Source organism: Microchirus variegatus, assembly GCF_963457635.1.
Source record: "Microchirus variegatus genome assembly, chromosome: 5".
In the NCBI taxonomy this organism is placed as follows: domain Eukaryota; kingdom Metazoa; phylum Chordata; class Actinopteri; order Pleuronectiformes; family Soleidae; genus Microchirus; species Microchirus variegatus.
The window spans coordinates 11,134,710-11,150,541 of NC_139806.1; the positions used below are offsets into that span (position 1 = coordinate 11,134,710).

The following is a 15,832-nucleotide window of genomic DNA, read 5'->3' on the forward strand; positions in this document are numbered from 1 at the left end:
AAGATTGTCCCATCAACGCAGGTAACTGCTCCACTTCCAGAGCTCCTTCCGCACACGCTCCCAGAGCTCTCACTAGGAATAGCACAGAGCCCAAAATGAGTACATCAAGGACAAAAACAGAACCTCTCACTAGCCCTGTCACAAAATAGAAAAACACTCACACACAGCACACACACAGCACACACACACCTCACGAAGTAAAACAGGACCCAAAGCAGGATCCAGTGAAACACATCGGCAATAGATCTCAATTCTCAGCATTCACCGGAGAAAAGCTCCGGCACAGAACAGCTATGATATTACTAATACTAAGAATGATGTTCCTCTGTTTTCTTTTTTTTTTATATATAAAAAAAAGGTGATTGGCACAGTACACATCTGTGAACATCTGTGTGTTTAACACTCAGTCCAAGTCACCCGTGACCTCACTGCGTGTGCGTGTGCCCGAGCGGCCATCTTCTCCACAAGTCGTCCCTCCCCCGCTCCTTGTGTGCCGTCACTTCGCTGCAGCGGAGAGCATGGGCTGCTCCGTGTACCAGTGAGTCCCCGGGTCGGGCATGCTGCCGCCAAGCGGCAGGGCGATGAACTGTGGGCAAGTCCCGCTCCCCGCGCCCACCACTCCCATGCTAAGGCCCTGCGGGTACGTGTGATGGTGGGCGTGGTGCCCAATGGCATCAGTCCGACCGATGTGGATCTCGTCCTCCTCGCCTTCGCCCGTCGTCTTCCGGTACACGGGGTTGTCAAAGTTCATGCTCTTGGTGGAGTTGCGCCGCCAGTTGCGCCACACCAGGTAGACCCCGGCGCAGACCAGGCCAAACACCACTGTGGCAACGATAGGAACTGCATGTGTTTAACACACAGTGGCGGGGGGGGGGGGGGTATGGGAAGGGAGGGGGGAGCGTTAACCAGGCAGAACGAGTCCATGGCATGAAATGACACAGAGAGGAGCAGCATGGACATGCGGGGGGGACAGAGAGGGCGGGGGAGCAGCGAGTTACAGCGGCCGTGTGTGTGTGTGTGTGTGTGTGTGTGTGTGTGTGTGTGTGTGTGTGTGTGTGTGTGTTGCTCAGCCAAAGTCAAAGTGAGGTCAAACACCAATCAAAAGATTTTTAACATGGACTCTAAATCAGCAGCTCCACAAATAATTAGAGGCCTGACTCTGGAATTGTGTTTTAAAATGACACTGCCGTTCAAAAGTTTGGGGTCACCTATACATTTTTTTTGTGTTTTCCATTAAAAGTCAGACTTTCATTCATCAAAAGAGTTGCAAAATGAATAGAAAATGTCATCAAGATATTGACAAGATTAGCAATAATGATTTTGCTTGCCCTTCAAACTGTTTTCAGCTGTGCTAACATCATTGCACAAGGGTTTTCTAATCATCCAATAGCCTTCTAACGTGATTAGCAAACACAATGCACCATTAGAACACTGAAGAGATGGTTGCTGGAAATGGGCCTCTATACACCTATGTACATATTCCATTAAAAACCAGACGTTTGCAGCTAGAATAGTCGTTTACCACATTAACAATGTAAAGAGTGTATTTATGATTAATTTAATTTTATATTAAAAAAAAGAAAAAGAAAGAAGTGCTTTTCCTTAAAAAATAAGGACATTTCTAAGTGACCCCAAACTTTTAAACGGTAGTCTAAAACTGTAGATTAAGAGAAGACGACTCTGCGACCGTGTCTTCCAAACACAGCACGTTTTTATTTGCATTCTGATTACATTCTGTGCAGCTCTTAGAGCAGAACCAACTTTACCCAGGAGAAAATATTCCTGGGGGAAATGAGTCTTTTATGGTTTCCTCTTTAAAAGTTTTTTTTTCTTCTTTTTTTTAGCCTATTTATTCTGCAGCTGTTGGCGTGTTCGACTTACTGACCTCCTTTTAATAAACAACCAACAATTACGAGGCTAAAAGGCACTATTAACTCAAAACAGTGTGGTAAGAATTAACATTTTTTAAAGAGCGGATAAAAACAATAATGTACAATAGCATTGTCCAGATAAAGTGAAGATTGTTATCAAAGATGAGGCTTATATTAATTTACTTTACCTAAGATAGTACTGCCTCCATCGTCAAAGACTGCTGTCTTTTAACATAAATAGGGTACTAGAGCTTTATTTTCATAATCCATTAATCTGTCGATTATTTTCTCAATTAATCATTTGGTCCATAAAATGTTAAAAAACGTTGATCAGTGTTTGTCAAACCTGGAAATGATGATCGAATGTCTGTCAGAATGACTGAGTTTTAATGATTTCTTTGCGGTGTGGAGCAAAGAAAGGAATAAACTATTCACATTTAAGATGCTAAAACAATCAGAAATCTTGTTTTAATAATTAACTATTATCGATTATCAAAAAAGTTGACGATTAATTTAGTAATTGATGAATTGTTTCAGCTCTAATTGCCTCCATTGTCAAAGACTGTTGTCTTTTAACACAAATAGTGGACACGTACTTTATGACAGTACAAACAACATAAACTAAGCAGCTACTTCGTACAATAAAACTATCTTCGTGTAGCTGGGATGAACCATCGCTGCCTTGTCATAAGTAAATAAGGCTGATTCTTTATTTATATGTCTTCTCCATGCATCATTTACCCGATTTTGGAAACATGGAGCACAAACACAGTGTTTTGACAAACTAATGGAGCTTCACTTATGGGCTACAAGTCATCAAATTTCTGCAGCATCAGTGGTCATTTTAGTAGCGGGGGGAAAAAAAACCCATGGATGCTGTTCAATTACAAGCTAATTCCCTCTAAAACCTTTTGACCCCTTTTAACGGGTGCTTCTGGCAAGAAGATTGGTAAGATAGAACATGCTTTAAGTAACTCCCTAACTGCACTACTAACTACACAGACATAGGGTTTACTGTTAAAGAGTCCTCTGGCTGTAGCAGGGACCAAACATAACACAGCGTGAAGTGAATAATGCAACGTGGCAGCAATGTCAGACAGAAAAATGACTAATGAGAAAAACTCTGAGAGAAAGACCTTTGGGGCAGGATTCTCTCATCCTGCCACAGCAGGGTCAGAGTGATGAGAGAACACACACACAGAGAGTGGCCATAGGCAGCAGGTGGACAGCAGCTGGCCTTTAGTGTGGACTGAAACACAGACAAAGACGCTGCAGGTGACTTACCGATGGGTATGACCACTCCCAACACAGCGACTGTCAGATTCTCGCCTAAGAGGAAATGGTCACCTCCAGCTGTAGAGAGATGAAATGAGGAAAAAAAAAAAAAAGGGAGTTAGGGATAACACAGCAACGCGAGAGAGGATAAAAGCTCACAGGATGGAACAAAAAAAAAAATTTGTGAGGAATAGACTTAGACAGATAAGCAAGGAAGGAAGAATTGTGCAGGAGAGGGGAGATAAAATGAGGCTGGTGATTGTGTGTGTGTGTGTGTGTGTGTGCACAGCCGTGAGTGTTTCACAAAGACACATACAGAGAGGTTGGGAAGGAAAATGAGCGCGGCGAGGGAAAAAAAGTGATGAGTCGCTTTGCATTTAACGGCGACCTTGACACGGCAATCCATGACCCGCCGCACTCCACGCAGCTCACGCTCATTTATGAACCACGCACTCGCTAACGTGTGCATTTAGAGCACATTATGTTCACTTACACAAAAGCTCACATGCCCATCGCAACACATGCAACGACCCCACAGCCCACACAGAGCTCGCTTTATGGAGGGGAAGGGAGACATTTCCTATAGGCGGCAAGGCAACATCCATCACTTCTATTTCAAAAATAAACTCCAGCCTGGTTGTCAGGTCTTGCAGATATATCTCACTTTAATGTCGTCGTTACAGCGACAATGAGGCTGTTCGCTACATTACAATCCTGAGACAGACAAGAGTCTCTGGCAGGAGGATGTAGGTACTTGGGAGAAGGTTGGATCAACGGGCTTTATGTAAGCAATGTATTATAGAAGTCATAAAATGACAATGATACGTCATCAGAGACAATTCGAATGTGTATTTGTGCACCGCAGAATATGTTTTGGTGCAGTGTTTTGGTCCAACAACTGCCCAATAACGCAGACTTGAACACAGTGAGCTAAAAGGTTGTAAATACTGGAAGTTACTGAACATAAAAAGCCTCTCTACCTCTCTCAAAAACGCCTGAACCACAGGAGAAGAGTTGACTTTAGAGCACTATTTATAGTATTTAAAAAGGTATGTTTTTCTACATACACGCAGATGACAGATATTATATTATCTTTTTAACCCATTTAGCTTGTTATTGTCACTTTGTAATCTCTTAAATATGGTGGGAAAGTTTTGTTTATACATGTATATGTATAAAGACAATATAACCTTATTTCCATGAAACTTAAGCCACCATGCTTGATGCACTAATCATAACTCAAGTGATACAAAGAACAAAACGTTAACGCACGTTAACGCATGACGCGTTTCCATGACAACTTACCGGAAAAAGACACGTGTGACGCCATGCTTACGCGACTCCCGATTGTTAAAATGAGTCTCTAAAGTAACGCTAAACTTTAAAAACAGAGGCAAACATACACAGTACACAGGTAGGCCGGTTATTTGTAGCGCTGCTCTTTTTCGTTTCATAAACAGACCGCTCCAGTTCGACTGTAGGCACGCTAATGGCGCTAAAGAAGCTAACTGGTAAACGGTGCCTGGACTCTGGTGCCGCAGCAAATAAACATGGCGTCAAGCACGTCTTCATGGAAACACAAGACAACAATTCACACTCACTTTTGCACCTATGGTCAATTTATTTCTTCCATCAACATGCAGTTTCTCTTCACTTACAGTGCTGTGAGACGCTGCTGTCCGCTGGTGTTGTGGTGGACATGACCATAGCTGTCGCTGTGGCGTGAGAAACCAGCGCCTTCGACTCGTGCGACGACACGGGCTTGAGCGTGGAGAGAGGTGTGAGCGGTGTGAGGGGCTCCGGGGCTTCAGAAGGAGCCGTGGTCAAGTGCGGGGTGGCGTCCGCCTGTGACGCTCCCGCTGAAAGCAGAGGGGAGTCTGCTGCGGCCGTCGCGCTGATGCCAGGTATGAGGCCGGCAGGCGGTGCGGATGTCGGTGTGGCATTGGTTTTTGGTACTGCTGGAAAGAAAAGAGCTTTTATTGTAAAAGTGCCTAAAAACTCACTTTCAAGTCTGAAGGATTTTTCTTTTGAGTACTTTGACTTATTCAGAGATATGTTCATTCACTTCGTCTTCAATATGAAGCCAAAGGTCAGGGTTAGTTTATCTTAGCACAGCAGGAAATGGAAAAGCAGCATATTTCATTCTTCTTGTTTTGATGGAAAAACTTAGATACAGTAAATGGACTGATGTTGGATAACAAAAAAAAATCCTGATAGGCAACATCCGCAGAGACGGGAGAATAGGTTGAAGAAAACAACACAAATTAAAACATAAAAACAACATTCCCATATGACCCCTGTGTCCAGGACAGGTTCATAATAATCATAGTGATATTGGACGCGTTCACACCATCAACACCATTTACTGTGTAATAAATCATCACCATCCCATTTCATATCACATTAGTTCCAGAGAAGTTGTGCTACATTCTATTACTTGGCATTGCACAGTGGTCCATGTTATTGAATCCAGTTCTTGGATATAATATGTGTTGCTTGGCAACAATCTTTTCTCGCTCACTATCTACTGTATGTTGCTGGGAGGGGTTATTACTAGACTATTATATAAAATATTCATTTATTAATTAATGAATTACACATGCTTTTGTGCTGAGCTGGTGATAAAAAAGGACGTCATGCGAGGTCATCTGACTCTCATTATTTTGTGTCCTCTGTTGTAAATGTTGTAAATGTTGTTACTGTCAGTCAATGATTCTTGCACACACATAGAAAACCTTTGATGTTCCACTGAAGATCAAAACTGTTTTTAACTCTGTGATTTATTGGCCAGAATCCACAAACACACACACACACACAAAAAATCAAAAGCTTATAAGTGAGGCAAAATCACATTATCTGCACCGCAAGCACTGTGGCGCTTCGCCCAACAAATCCATTTAAGTGCCATCGATCGTTAAATACCCTCAATTACCAGTGTATATACACCGATGATTACCAAAAGAATCAATTATCAAAGCATGAACACGCTCACCTGGCACACAGCCTCTCATATCGGGCCCCAGGTCCTGTCCGTCTGGGCAGGCGCAGGTGTATTTGGGCGAGTGTTCCGTTATCTGCGGAGCCTTCAGACACAAGTACTCGCAGCCTCCGTTGGCCACGCTGCCCAGATTACAGCTGTCGGGGCCTGGAGACAGTGACGGAGAGAAAGAGAAGCGACATGAAGAATTACACAGTGAGCTTATGGAAATAAGATTATCGCTCGTTCAGCCTGGGAAGTCAGAGAAAGACAGAAAAAAAGTTGCTCTTGTTCCCAAATGATGCTGAATTCTGTTTCAACAAAATCCACAATCTAAAAGAATATGAGGAAAATGTAAAAAAAAGGCAGAAATTGACCAGGTTTTTGTGCCAAATATCCTGAAACAATGATCTTACTTAAAGAGACTAACCCCAGTGATTTCAGTGGTATTATGATATGACATAATCCAGCGACACAGGATGAAAAACAAGATCAAAAGTGGGTAAATGCTAGGCTTAATCACAATTAATCACAACATAATCACAAAATAATCACAAAAACTGCTACCTGACCAAGTGCAATATTCAAATTGAAAAGCACTGCAATTGTTAGATAAATATAAAATGTGTTAGAACGACATTAGGATACAATTCTGCAGTTCTGCAGGCATTCAATGGCCTGATGAGCTTACTCTGACGGACTCCAAAAGAGGTCAAATCTTCATGATTTTTATTCTATTTTAACAATTATTATTATGAAAATGCAAAAACAATATGTTGTGACAAGTGTGAATCATTTTGCAATTGCAATACCTGTCAAAAATAATTGCAATATGACTTTTTGGACTGCATTCTGCAGCTCCAGTAAGTGCTATTCTGCTCTTGGTTCTGGATTGAGAAAAATGCAGTTTCTTTATGTTGGAGAATTGCATCATGAAAGCTTATATAAGCTGATAGGGGACCAACATGAACATGGAAACGTGTTGTTTTTTAACAAGCTTAAGCCAAAAAGACGTCTATTCCAGCTTTTAAATACAAAGTAGAAAACGCAGGAATGTCTGAAGTCTGAATATCACAGATGAGGACGACAGGCAGGTGGAGACACAGAAAGAAGAGGCTTTCAAGATGAAGTGCTCCCTTCAGTCGGGACTGAAATCTAGATTGTCCTGTTAAGAGGGTCAGAGAAACCAGGGTTGGAAGCAGGGATTTGACAGTGGAGTGAATCTACTGCCGTGGCTCCCGCCGCTTTGATCAATCTGCCACAGTCACAAGCCTCAACCATCATTTATTCATGCACCTGGGTCGTCCTGGACCAGCGATGGAGACATGGTTACAGAGATATTACCGGCTCACATTATCACAGTAACACACACACAGACCTTGTGGCTGCCGGAGCTGGTGGAAGACCACAATGTCATGTGGGTCGTTGAGGTTTTCAGCCAGTGTGTGAAGGTCTTTCCCGGTCAGTCTGTTGGCCATGAAGACGGCTGCCTTGTCTCTGTCCGTCCAATAAATACGATCCTGAAAAAATAAGGGAAAGATCTTAACATTCAGTCATAAACAGACACAAAACAGTCCACAAAACACTTAACATTGAAAGTCATTTATCAGACATGTTATGGACAACAGAGCAAATTGGCTGATCGAGAAAATAATTAATGACGTTTGGGAAAACAACGAGCAAGCAAACGACTATTCTAGCTGCAAACGTGTGGTTTTTAATGAAATATGTGCATAGGTGTATAGAGGCCCATTTCCAGCAACCATCTCTCCAGTGTTCTAATGGTACACTGTGTTTGCTAATCACATTAGAAGGCTATTAGATGTTGTGGAATTTCTCTGCTGATGGTGAAGAATGAAATAGAGAACTTCTGCCGGCCGTCAAGGTTTTATTTTCTTTGCAAAGAAAAGGTCAATCTTCACAGGAGTGGTCCTAGCTGGAGAAAGACCCAGAGCACTGTGGGCCCTCCACATTTATAGCTGAGCAAAAAAGGAGTTTGCCTTTCCAGGCCGTAGCTAAGCAAATCCCCATTCGCATTCCTCCAATTGATAAGGGGGTCTACCTTTACAGGCTGTGTTTTCACACATCTTTGTCTACTGTAGGTATCGGGGAGCCGACTCCTTGCGGATGTTGTAGGAAGGTGCTAGTTATATATGACTATCTATGTTGTATAGTCGTTTACCACATTAACAATGTATAGAGTGTATTTGTGATTCGTTTAATGTTATATTCATCGAAAAAACAGTGCTTTTCCTTAAAAAATAAGGACATTTCTAAGTGAGGCCAAACTTTTGAACGGTAATGTAGAAGAAAAAATGTACCAACGCTGCTGCTGCTGGGGTTCAGTATCGGAACATCACGCATGTTAAGAATCCTTCAAGGTGAATGAGAAATCTGCACTTAAAAATGTCTTTATGTTCAGCCGACAGAAAATGGGCGAATGAAATAAGAGGAAGGATAAAAATCAAACGAGCGCAGACGACAGATAAGAAGCCCCGGGACAATTGATCTAAACACAGAGACAGAGAGCAGACATGCTGGAGGAGATATCAGAGGTCCAGTTGCTGTTCGTGATTCAGCCAACAGTACTCACAAGTCTAATTTACTACAGGAGGAAAACAAGTGAATAACACTGATTCATATTTGTTGCCACATAGAGTTTAATTTGCTGTTTTATGAGGAAGCCAGAAGATGTTAATTTGGATTTTTGCTGCAAATATGACGGGATGCCGATGTGACTGAAATGCATATGCAGGTTCAGTTGCAACATGAGCTTTTTTTTTCATTCAGCTGGAGCAGCAGGGATGTGATAAATGGCACAGTTAAACGTTCTGGAAGAAGATTTACTCCTTTGTTTTCGGTGTCTGGCACATTCTTAGTGGATTTTAAGTCTTCAAATGCGGAAAAAAACCCAACAATTTATTTACAGTAGATCAACGTACAGCGATTTGAAACACTCTTATTGCTTCTCCCCCTTGTTTACTCACACAGCAGTTTAAAGGAGACAATCTCAGACGGGAGGTATCTTCGCGGTTGCCTTGGTGACGACAGGCTACTCTGCGGTGAGTGGCAGGACAATTTGTCTATGCTACACACAGGTGTGTGTACGTGTGCGTGTGTGTGTGTAGAGTTAGACCGAGATGGTAATGTGACATAGAGAAGAAGACGACGACCTGGCAGCATTCAATACCGCTAAGGTTTTGTGTCGTGGACATGACGTGAAGGTCACCTTGTGGTCATAACAGGGCCAGAGAGCAGAGAATTCCCAGATCAATTGTGTGTTAGACGACCAGAGGGAATTTATCCTCATTACTCTGAGGTACTGACCGTCACTGGACGAACAGCAGAAAGAAAGTCTCAAGGTTGTGCAGGTATTTTCATTTGGTTAAAAGGATGAGGAAAAAGATTTGTAAGTGTCGTACTTCCATCATTATCGTTGGTCAATAATTCCATATTAACCTCTCAGCATAATGCAAATCTCCGCTCCATCCTGAAATCTTGATTCAGGACGGACAGACGGACGACGACTGCATACGCTGCAAAGCGACATTAAAAAATAAGGGAATCTAAAGGATTCAGACAGTAATAACGCAATAATGTGTGGTAATATTTATGGAGCATTTCAGAGACGGAGAGATCGCCTCGGGTGTTTCTGTGGCTCGGGACACGCAGCCTCCATCCCCAAAATTGCTGGTATTTTGAGAACCTAAAATGTGGATTCGCCCATCAAATATTCATCCCCACTGCACTGCACTGTCAAACCATTTCCTCTATTCCTTGCATCATGGTACTGTACATCCTCCACTATAATATAAAAAGTAAAAAATTCACTTTCCATAGTGACATATATATTTATATTGTATATTGTATATCATGTATATATCTATTAATATATTAATATTCTTTTGATATTTTTTTGCCTCTGAATTTCCCTGGAATCAGATCAATAATATATTATGTAATATAATATAATACAATATAACACAACATAATATAATATACGCTGTAATAGGCAGATCCAATATTATACTGCATCATGATTAGCTATGATTTTGACTAAATGGACATACTTAAAATACTAATTCAATAATTAAATGTTTATATGAATATTTCGTACACAATAATATTTTACTTCATCATTTTGCACGGCGACATCACTCCGACTTTTAGATTAGATTATATGACTGTGGAGTTATTCTGCTCACAGGAGGGAAGATTAAATCTCGTCTTTTTTTTAAAAACAAAAATAAATCATCCTTGACAAGTTTCATGACCCCTGAGCTCACAGATGCAATTTAGACCCAAGTGGATTTTTTTTCTTTTTTCAATAATTCGTTCTTGTAAATTTGTACTGCTAGTGCTGAGAGAAATCTGGATCTCTGTTCCAACTGAGACCAGCTCCCCTGTGAGAGAGTGGTGCCACTGGGGGGAACATGGCCACGAGGGAGATGTTATTACCACCAGTCTGAGAGTGAGGCTGCAGGATTGCAAATCACACAGCAGGGAGAGGAAAGAAGAGGAGGCAAGAGAATCACACACACACAGAGAAAGAACAGAAACCACAAGGTGGAAGATTTACTTGACCGCTTGGCACTGAACCAAATTTCAGTCCAATAGCCCTGTGTGTGTGCGTGTGCTCTTGTATTTGTTACCTATTCAGGACCTGACATAAACACTGCCCTTGTCAGGACCAGTCGTCCTAATGGAGATCAAAACCTGATCCTTATTAAGAGAACCTCATGTTGTGGTTAGGGGAAGGTTACAGTCTGTCCAAATGAATGGAAGTCAATGCAAGTGAACTGTGTGTGTGCTTCTGTTTTATATCTGTGTGACCAAGAAACATAAACTATGAGGAGCAAAGACATTTTTGGGAAAGTGGGGTGAGGGAATGCATTATGTTTATGTCCTCTGTTTGGTATGCTTAGCTTGTGTTTGTCTGCTCTGCCTGAAGACACACACACACACACACGCGCAGACACACACATCCGCTGGTTTTGTATGGAGATAGTTTTGTGTCTTTATTAATCACTCACACAAAATAGATTTGCAAGCAAAAAAAGAGATGTCATAAATGTAGGACATTGCTCCCCCCCCCCCCCCCTTTGGCTCAATCCAAGAGTTCAAAAGGCCAGTTCAAAGGCAACCAATAGAAACTCTTCTCTCATCCACCAGTGTAGGCCCCGCCCATTAAGTTAAGTTGGAGTTACGAGCAAAACTTTTGAACTTGTTAGCTTGCAACCTATTGTCTTTTGCTCTCAAATGTATTTATTTTTTGCTTGCAAATCTTTATTTTTTGCTCACAAATCTCTTTTTTGTTTGCAAAACTAATTTTGTGTGAGTGAATATCAAAGACAAATCTATCTCCATTTTTTATGTGGACACTCATGGACATAATGCATTCCCTAGCCCCTTAACCTAACCTTAACCACCACAATTCAATGTCTAACCCCGACTGACCCTAAAACTAGGTCTTAATCCTCAAAAAGTCAGCTAAAGTAGTGTGGAGCAGCGAAAAATGTCCTCACAAAGATAGGTTTGCGTGACATTGGCCCACACCAAGCACACACACATACCTCAAACACAGCCAGAGCGTACGGGTGTCCCAGTGTCTCTGCAGACGACATGAGCGTCCTGCGGTGCGCTCCGTTCAGGTCCACGCTGGCTATGAGGTGCAGCTTTGAATCAACCCAGTACAGACGCCTGTTGACCACGTCTGAGAAACACACAAACACGGATGAGCAACGACGTTAAAAAAAAAAAAATTGACATTAAAAGACTATTGTGCAGATCCCTCTGCTGAAACTGTTCTGACCCATCCAGCGTGTCCCAAGGTATCAGCAACTAAGATCTTTTGAACACAAAGTATGTCATTTCTGCCACTAGGGGGTCTCTCAGTCAAAACAATAACAAAATATGTAGTTTAATGATATCAGGAAGCAGCGTGGGATCATAGGAACTGTTGTGTAATTGTCTCGTTAGGTTCCCCTGTGTGTCTGTGCTTTACGGGGAGAGCTTTGGCAACAGAAAACACACAGTGAACAGTAATGAGCAGTTGTGTGATCCATTAGTGAGAATAACACACAATAAAATGCAAGAAAAAACAAAAGTTTTGCCCTGGATGTTCAAGTAGAGAGTGTAATGTCGAGGAGGAGTCATTAAGAGGCAACTAAAATGAAATTACCTTGAATAGAAATACAGATATCTATGGATTTTAGTGTCGGAAACAACATAATCATTACTTCAAATATCATTCCATAACAAAAGTGATAACCTACATCCATTTCCTTGCTGTTTTCACTGAACATTTACCCATTACATTTGACATTTACCTATAATGAATGAACTGACTCACCAATAAATGACACAATATAAAACACAACATTAGAACACGGGGTGAAAGAAAAGCTCTGTCCTCTCACCTAGTGTGATGCCATTGGGCCATTCAATGTTATCAGCCACCAGCACCTGTCGGTCCACGCCGTTCATCCCGGCCTTCTCTATCTTGGCTCGAGTGCCCCAGTCTGACCAGTACATAAATCTGGATTAACAAACAAACAAAACAATCAATTGTTTTATAATACAGAGCTAGTGCAGTGGAAACAGTGACAAACAACAACGCCGTGATGCAGAAATAACTGAGTTTCTGTGCAGCAGGTGGTGCTTTGTTTCAGCTCCATCAGACACTAAAACCTTCTGTCAAGGTCCATCCTTCCATTCATCTTCTACCGCTTTATTCTCCACACGAGGGTCACGGGGCTGCTGGTGCCAATCTCAGCTGACATAGAGCGAAAAGGCGAGGGGAACACCAGGACAGATCGCCTGTCCATCACAGAGGCCGCACAGAGACAAACAACCATCCACTACTCACACTCACACCCACGGTCAATGTCCACGGTGTCCAAGTTTTTGGACTGTGGGAGAAAACTGGAGAAGCCGGAGAAAACAAAGCATTCTTCTACACATTTACAATGTTTTGCACTAGTGAGATAATTAAAAACAGCCCTTTGCTCCTTATTACCAGAAGAACAGCATATAATATATATAATATACATATTATAGGAAAGGCAATAAGCATTTTTGGTACATGACACTAATGCACAGACATCACTGTCTTTGAATTATTATCCTCAAATGCCACCTGCATTACCATCTCAACCTATTTTGCATTTAAACATCAATTACTGCAAGCTTCATTATTCAAATGAAAACATGCAATTAATCACAGCAAATCATGCAATTAATTACTTTTTTCAAATTAGTTTGCTCCCGTTAATTTATAGCATAAAGTGTCGTAATTAACAAACTATTTTGACATTAGAACTAAATAGTGCACATCAGCTGTTTCTTGTGTTATGAATTCACGATACCATCGATCCTTTCATTCAGCTCTCACCCATGGTGAGGATCCAGCGCTATGGCTCGAGGCTCGCTGAGGTCCGTGTTGATGAGGACGCGCCGCTTGGTGCCGTCCACTGAGGCCACAGAGATGGTCTTGTCTCCAGAGTCCGTCCAGTACAGGTTGTGGTGGAGCCAGTCCAAAGCCAGGCCCGCAGGTGTCTGCAGCGACGAGTCCACGAGCGGCACCTGCTGGGACGGGTCGCTGGCCTCGTGGACGAAGGCACTGCAGTGAAGAAAGAGTGTGTGTGGAAGGAAAATTGAGACAACATGGCAACGCAAACAACACATGTATTGTGTTCGTGTACATGTATTTAGAGCTGCAACTAACAAATTGTTCCAGCTTTACATGTACTTATATCTTTGTGAGGGTCATTTTGTCTTGGCCCCACAACTATATAGGGTAAGGGTTGAGGTTAGGCACTTAGTTGTGATGGTTGAATGCTATGTAAATAGCGTGTCTTCACTAAGACATAAAGACAAGTTTGTGTGTGTGTGTGTGACAGAGAGAGAGAGATGTAGCCTTCAGCCAAATGCACTGAGTGGGTTCATGTTGGGGTTAGCATCCTTCTTAGGTGGAACCTTTACCAGAACAGACAAGGCCACACTCAGGTTTTGCCCAGCATGTGAATGACTTGGCCCCAGTGGAGTTGTGAGAGGATGGTCATGCAACTGTGGAATTTCAATTCTAGATTCCACCAGAGATTTTTTTCACTTGACATTTATGAAGAGAACAAACTGATCCAATTACAATATACTAAAAGGGATGTGTGTGATATTTTTTCATAAGAATATGCTACCGTTCTAAAGTTTGGGGTCACTTAGACATGTCCTTATTTTTTAAGGAAAAGCACTTTTTATTCAAGGAATATAACATTAAATGAATCATAAATACACTCTATACATCGTTAATGTGGTAAATGACTATTCTAGCTGCAAACGTCTGGTTTTAAATGGAATATGTACATAGGTGTATAGAGACCTATTTCCAGCAACCATCTCTCCAGTGTTCTAATAGTACATTGTGTTTGCTAATCGCGTTAGAAGGCTATTGGATGATTAGAAATCCCTTCGTGCAATTATGTTAGCACAGCTGAAAACAGTTTTGCTGGTTCTCTGATGAAAGAAAAATCATTATTTCTAATCTTGTCAATGTCTTGACAATATTTTCTATTAATTTTGCAACTCTTTTGATGAATAAAAGTGTGACTTTTAATGGAAAACACCAACAAATTGTACTGGTGACCCCAAACTTTTGAAGTGTAGTGTACATTCTTCTTTTTCTGTATCTTGTGAACAGACACAGATTCCCATGCATAATGTTCTCCTATTACACAAAATTAAGTAAGTGACTACGATCACTCTCTTACCTGTAAATCTTTCGGTGAAAGCGATCGCACCAGAAAACCCGATTATTGGCCACGTCCAGGTCCAGAGCCACTGTGTTCTTCTGGGTGGAAACCACCTGGCTGTATTCCCTCTTCACGAGGTCAATGCGTCGGATCTCGTGGCGGTTGGTGAACAGAAGGTAAGGACTTTTCCCTGCACGCAAAACAAAGAATAGTCATCGTTGGGAAAAAGGCATTTAAACTAAACTCGGGGTCAAATGCATTTGGCTTTACAGAATGAGACTGTCAAGGGGCTGAGGCAGGATGAACTACTTTAGTTAGTGAGATGGATGCATTAGTGTTGGGGGCGTGCTTTGGTAATGAGCAGTCAAATAAGCCCTGACAGTTTTATAATGGGCCAAAAGCAGGGTTAGTCAGCTGGTACCGCCATTAGAAAATTGCTCTTGTCCAAGAGCTCCACTGATCGTCTCTGCAGAACGCCGCTTATATAATTTAAATTCAGCAACAAATCACAGTGCATCATATTAAAATAAGTCCCACCTATCATTCAGTGAAATTAAATTTAAAAAACACACACTGTCTGGACTTAGTAAGACATAACGGCTGTATCTGCGCATGTGTCAGTCATGAACAATGAACCCTATTCTGGCTTGAAGGTAAAATAGGAAAAATAAAATGCCACTAAGTCGGCGAGATTGGTTTTTCATCACAGCGACGATATATCTTGTTGCCGGACTGCGCGAATGTTAACCCAGATGGGGAACGCCGCTGCGTGTCGGGGAATGATGTAGACATTCCTCTGCAGTAATAACGCCGAGGCTTCACCGCTGTCAAAGAGCATCACGGCTTAATGTGCTCCGCGCACATTTGTGAGACCCGAGTCAATACACTGCCAGGATGTCATCTTTTAACACAGATACATAACACAACAAAGTGAGTGTGATGCAGCTCAATATCCCCCTTCT

General features: G+C 41.9%; 1 protein-coding gene across 1 annotated transcript in view; it reads right to left on the reverse strand.

Annotated features, from left to right (window-relative positions):
- Nucleotides 1–496: 496 nt before the first annotated feature.
- Nucleotides 497–15,832, reverse strand: part of LOC310927913 (low-density lipoprotein receptor-related protein 8-like) — a gene marked incomplete at both ends in the record, with an annotated part of 77,349 nt that continues 62,013 nt past the window's right edge. The window contains 9 exons of the mRNA XM_083890337.1: nt 497–840; nt 3,156–3,224; nt 4,805–5,101; nt 6,139–6,291; nt 7,502–7,643; nt 11,697–11,836; nt 12,543–12,661; nt 13,517–13,744; nt 14,889–15,060. Of these exons, the coding sequence (XP_083746463.1) occupies nt 497–840; nt 3,156–3,224; nt 4,805–5,101; nt 6,139–6,291; nt 7,502–7,643; nt 11,697–11,836; nt 12,543–12,661; nt 13,517–13,744; nt 14,889–15,060 (1,664 nt within the window). The remainder of the gene's footprint in view (nt 841–3,155; nt 3,225–4,804; nt 5,102–6,138; nt 6,292–7,501; nt 7,644–11,696; nt 11,837–12,542; nt 12,662–13,516; nt 13,745–14,888; nt 15,061–15,832) is intronic.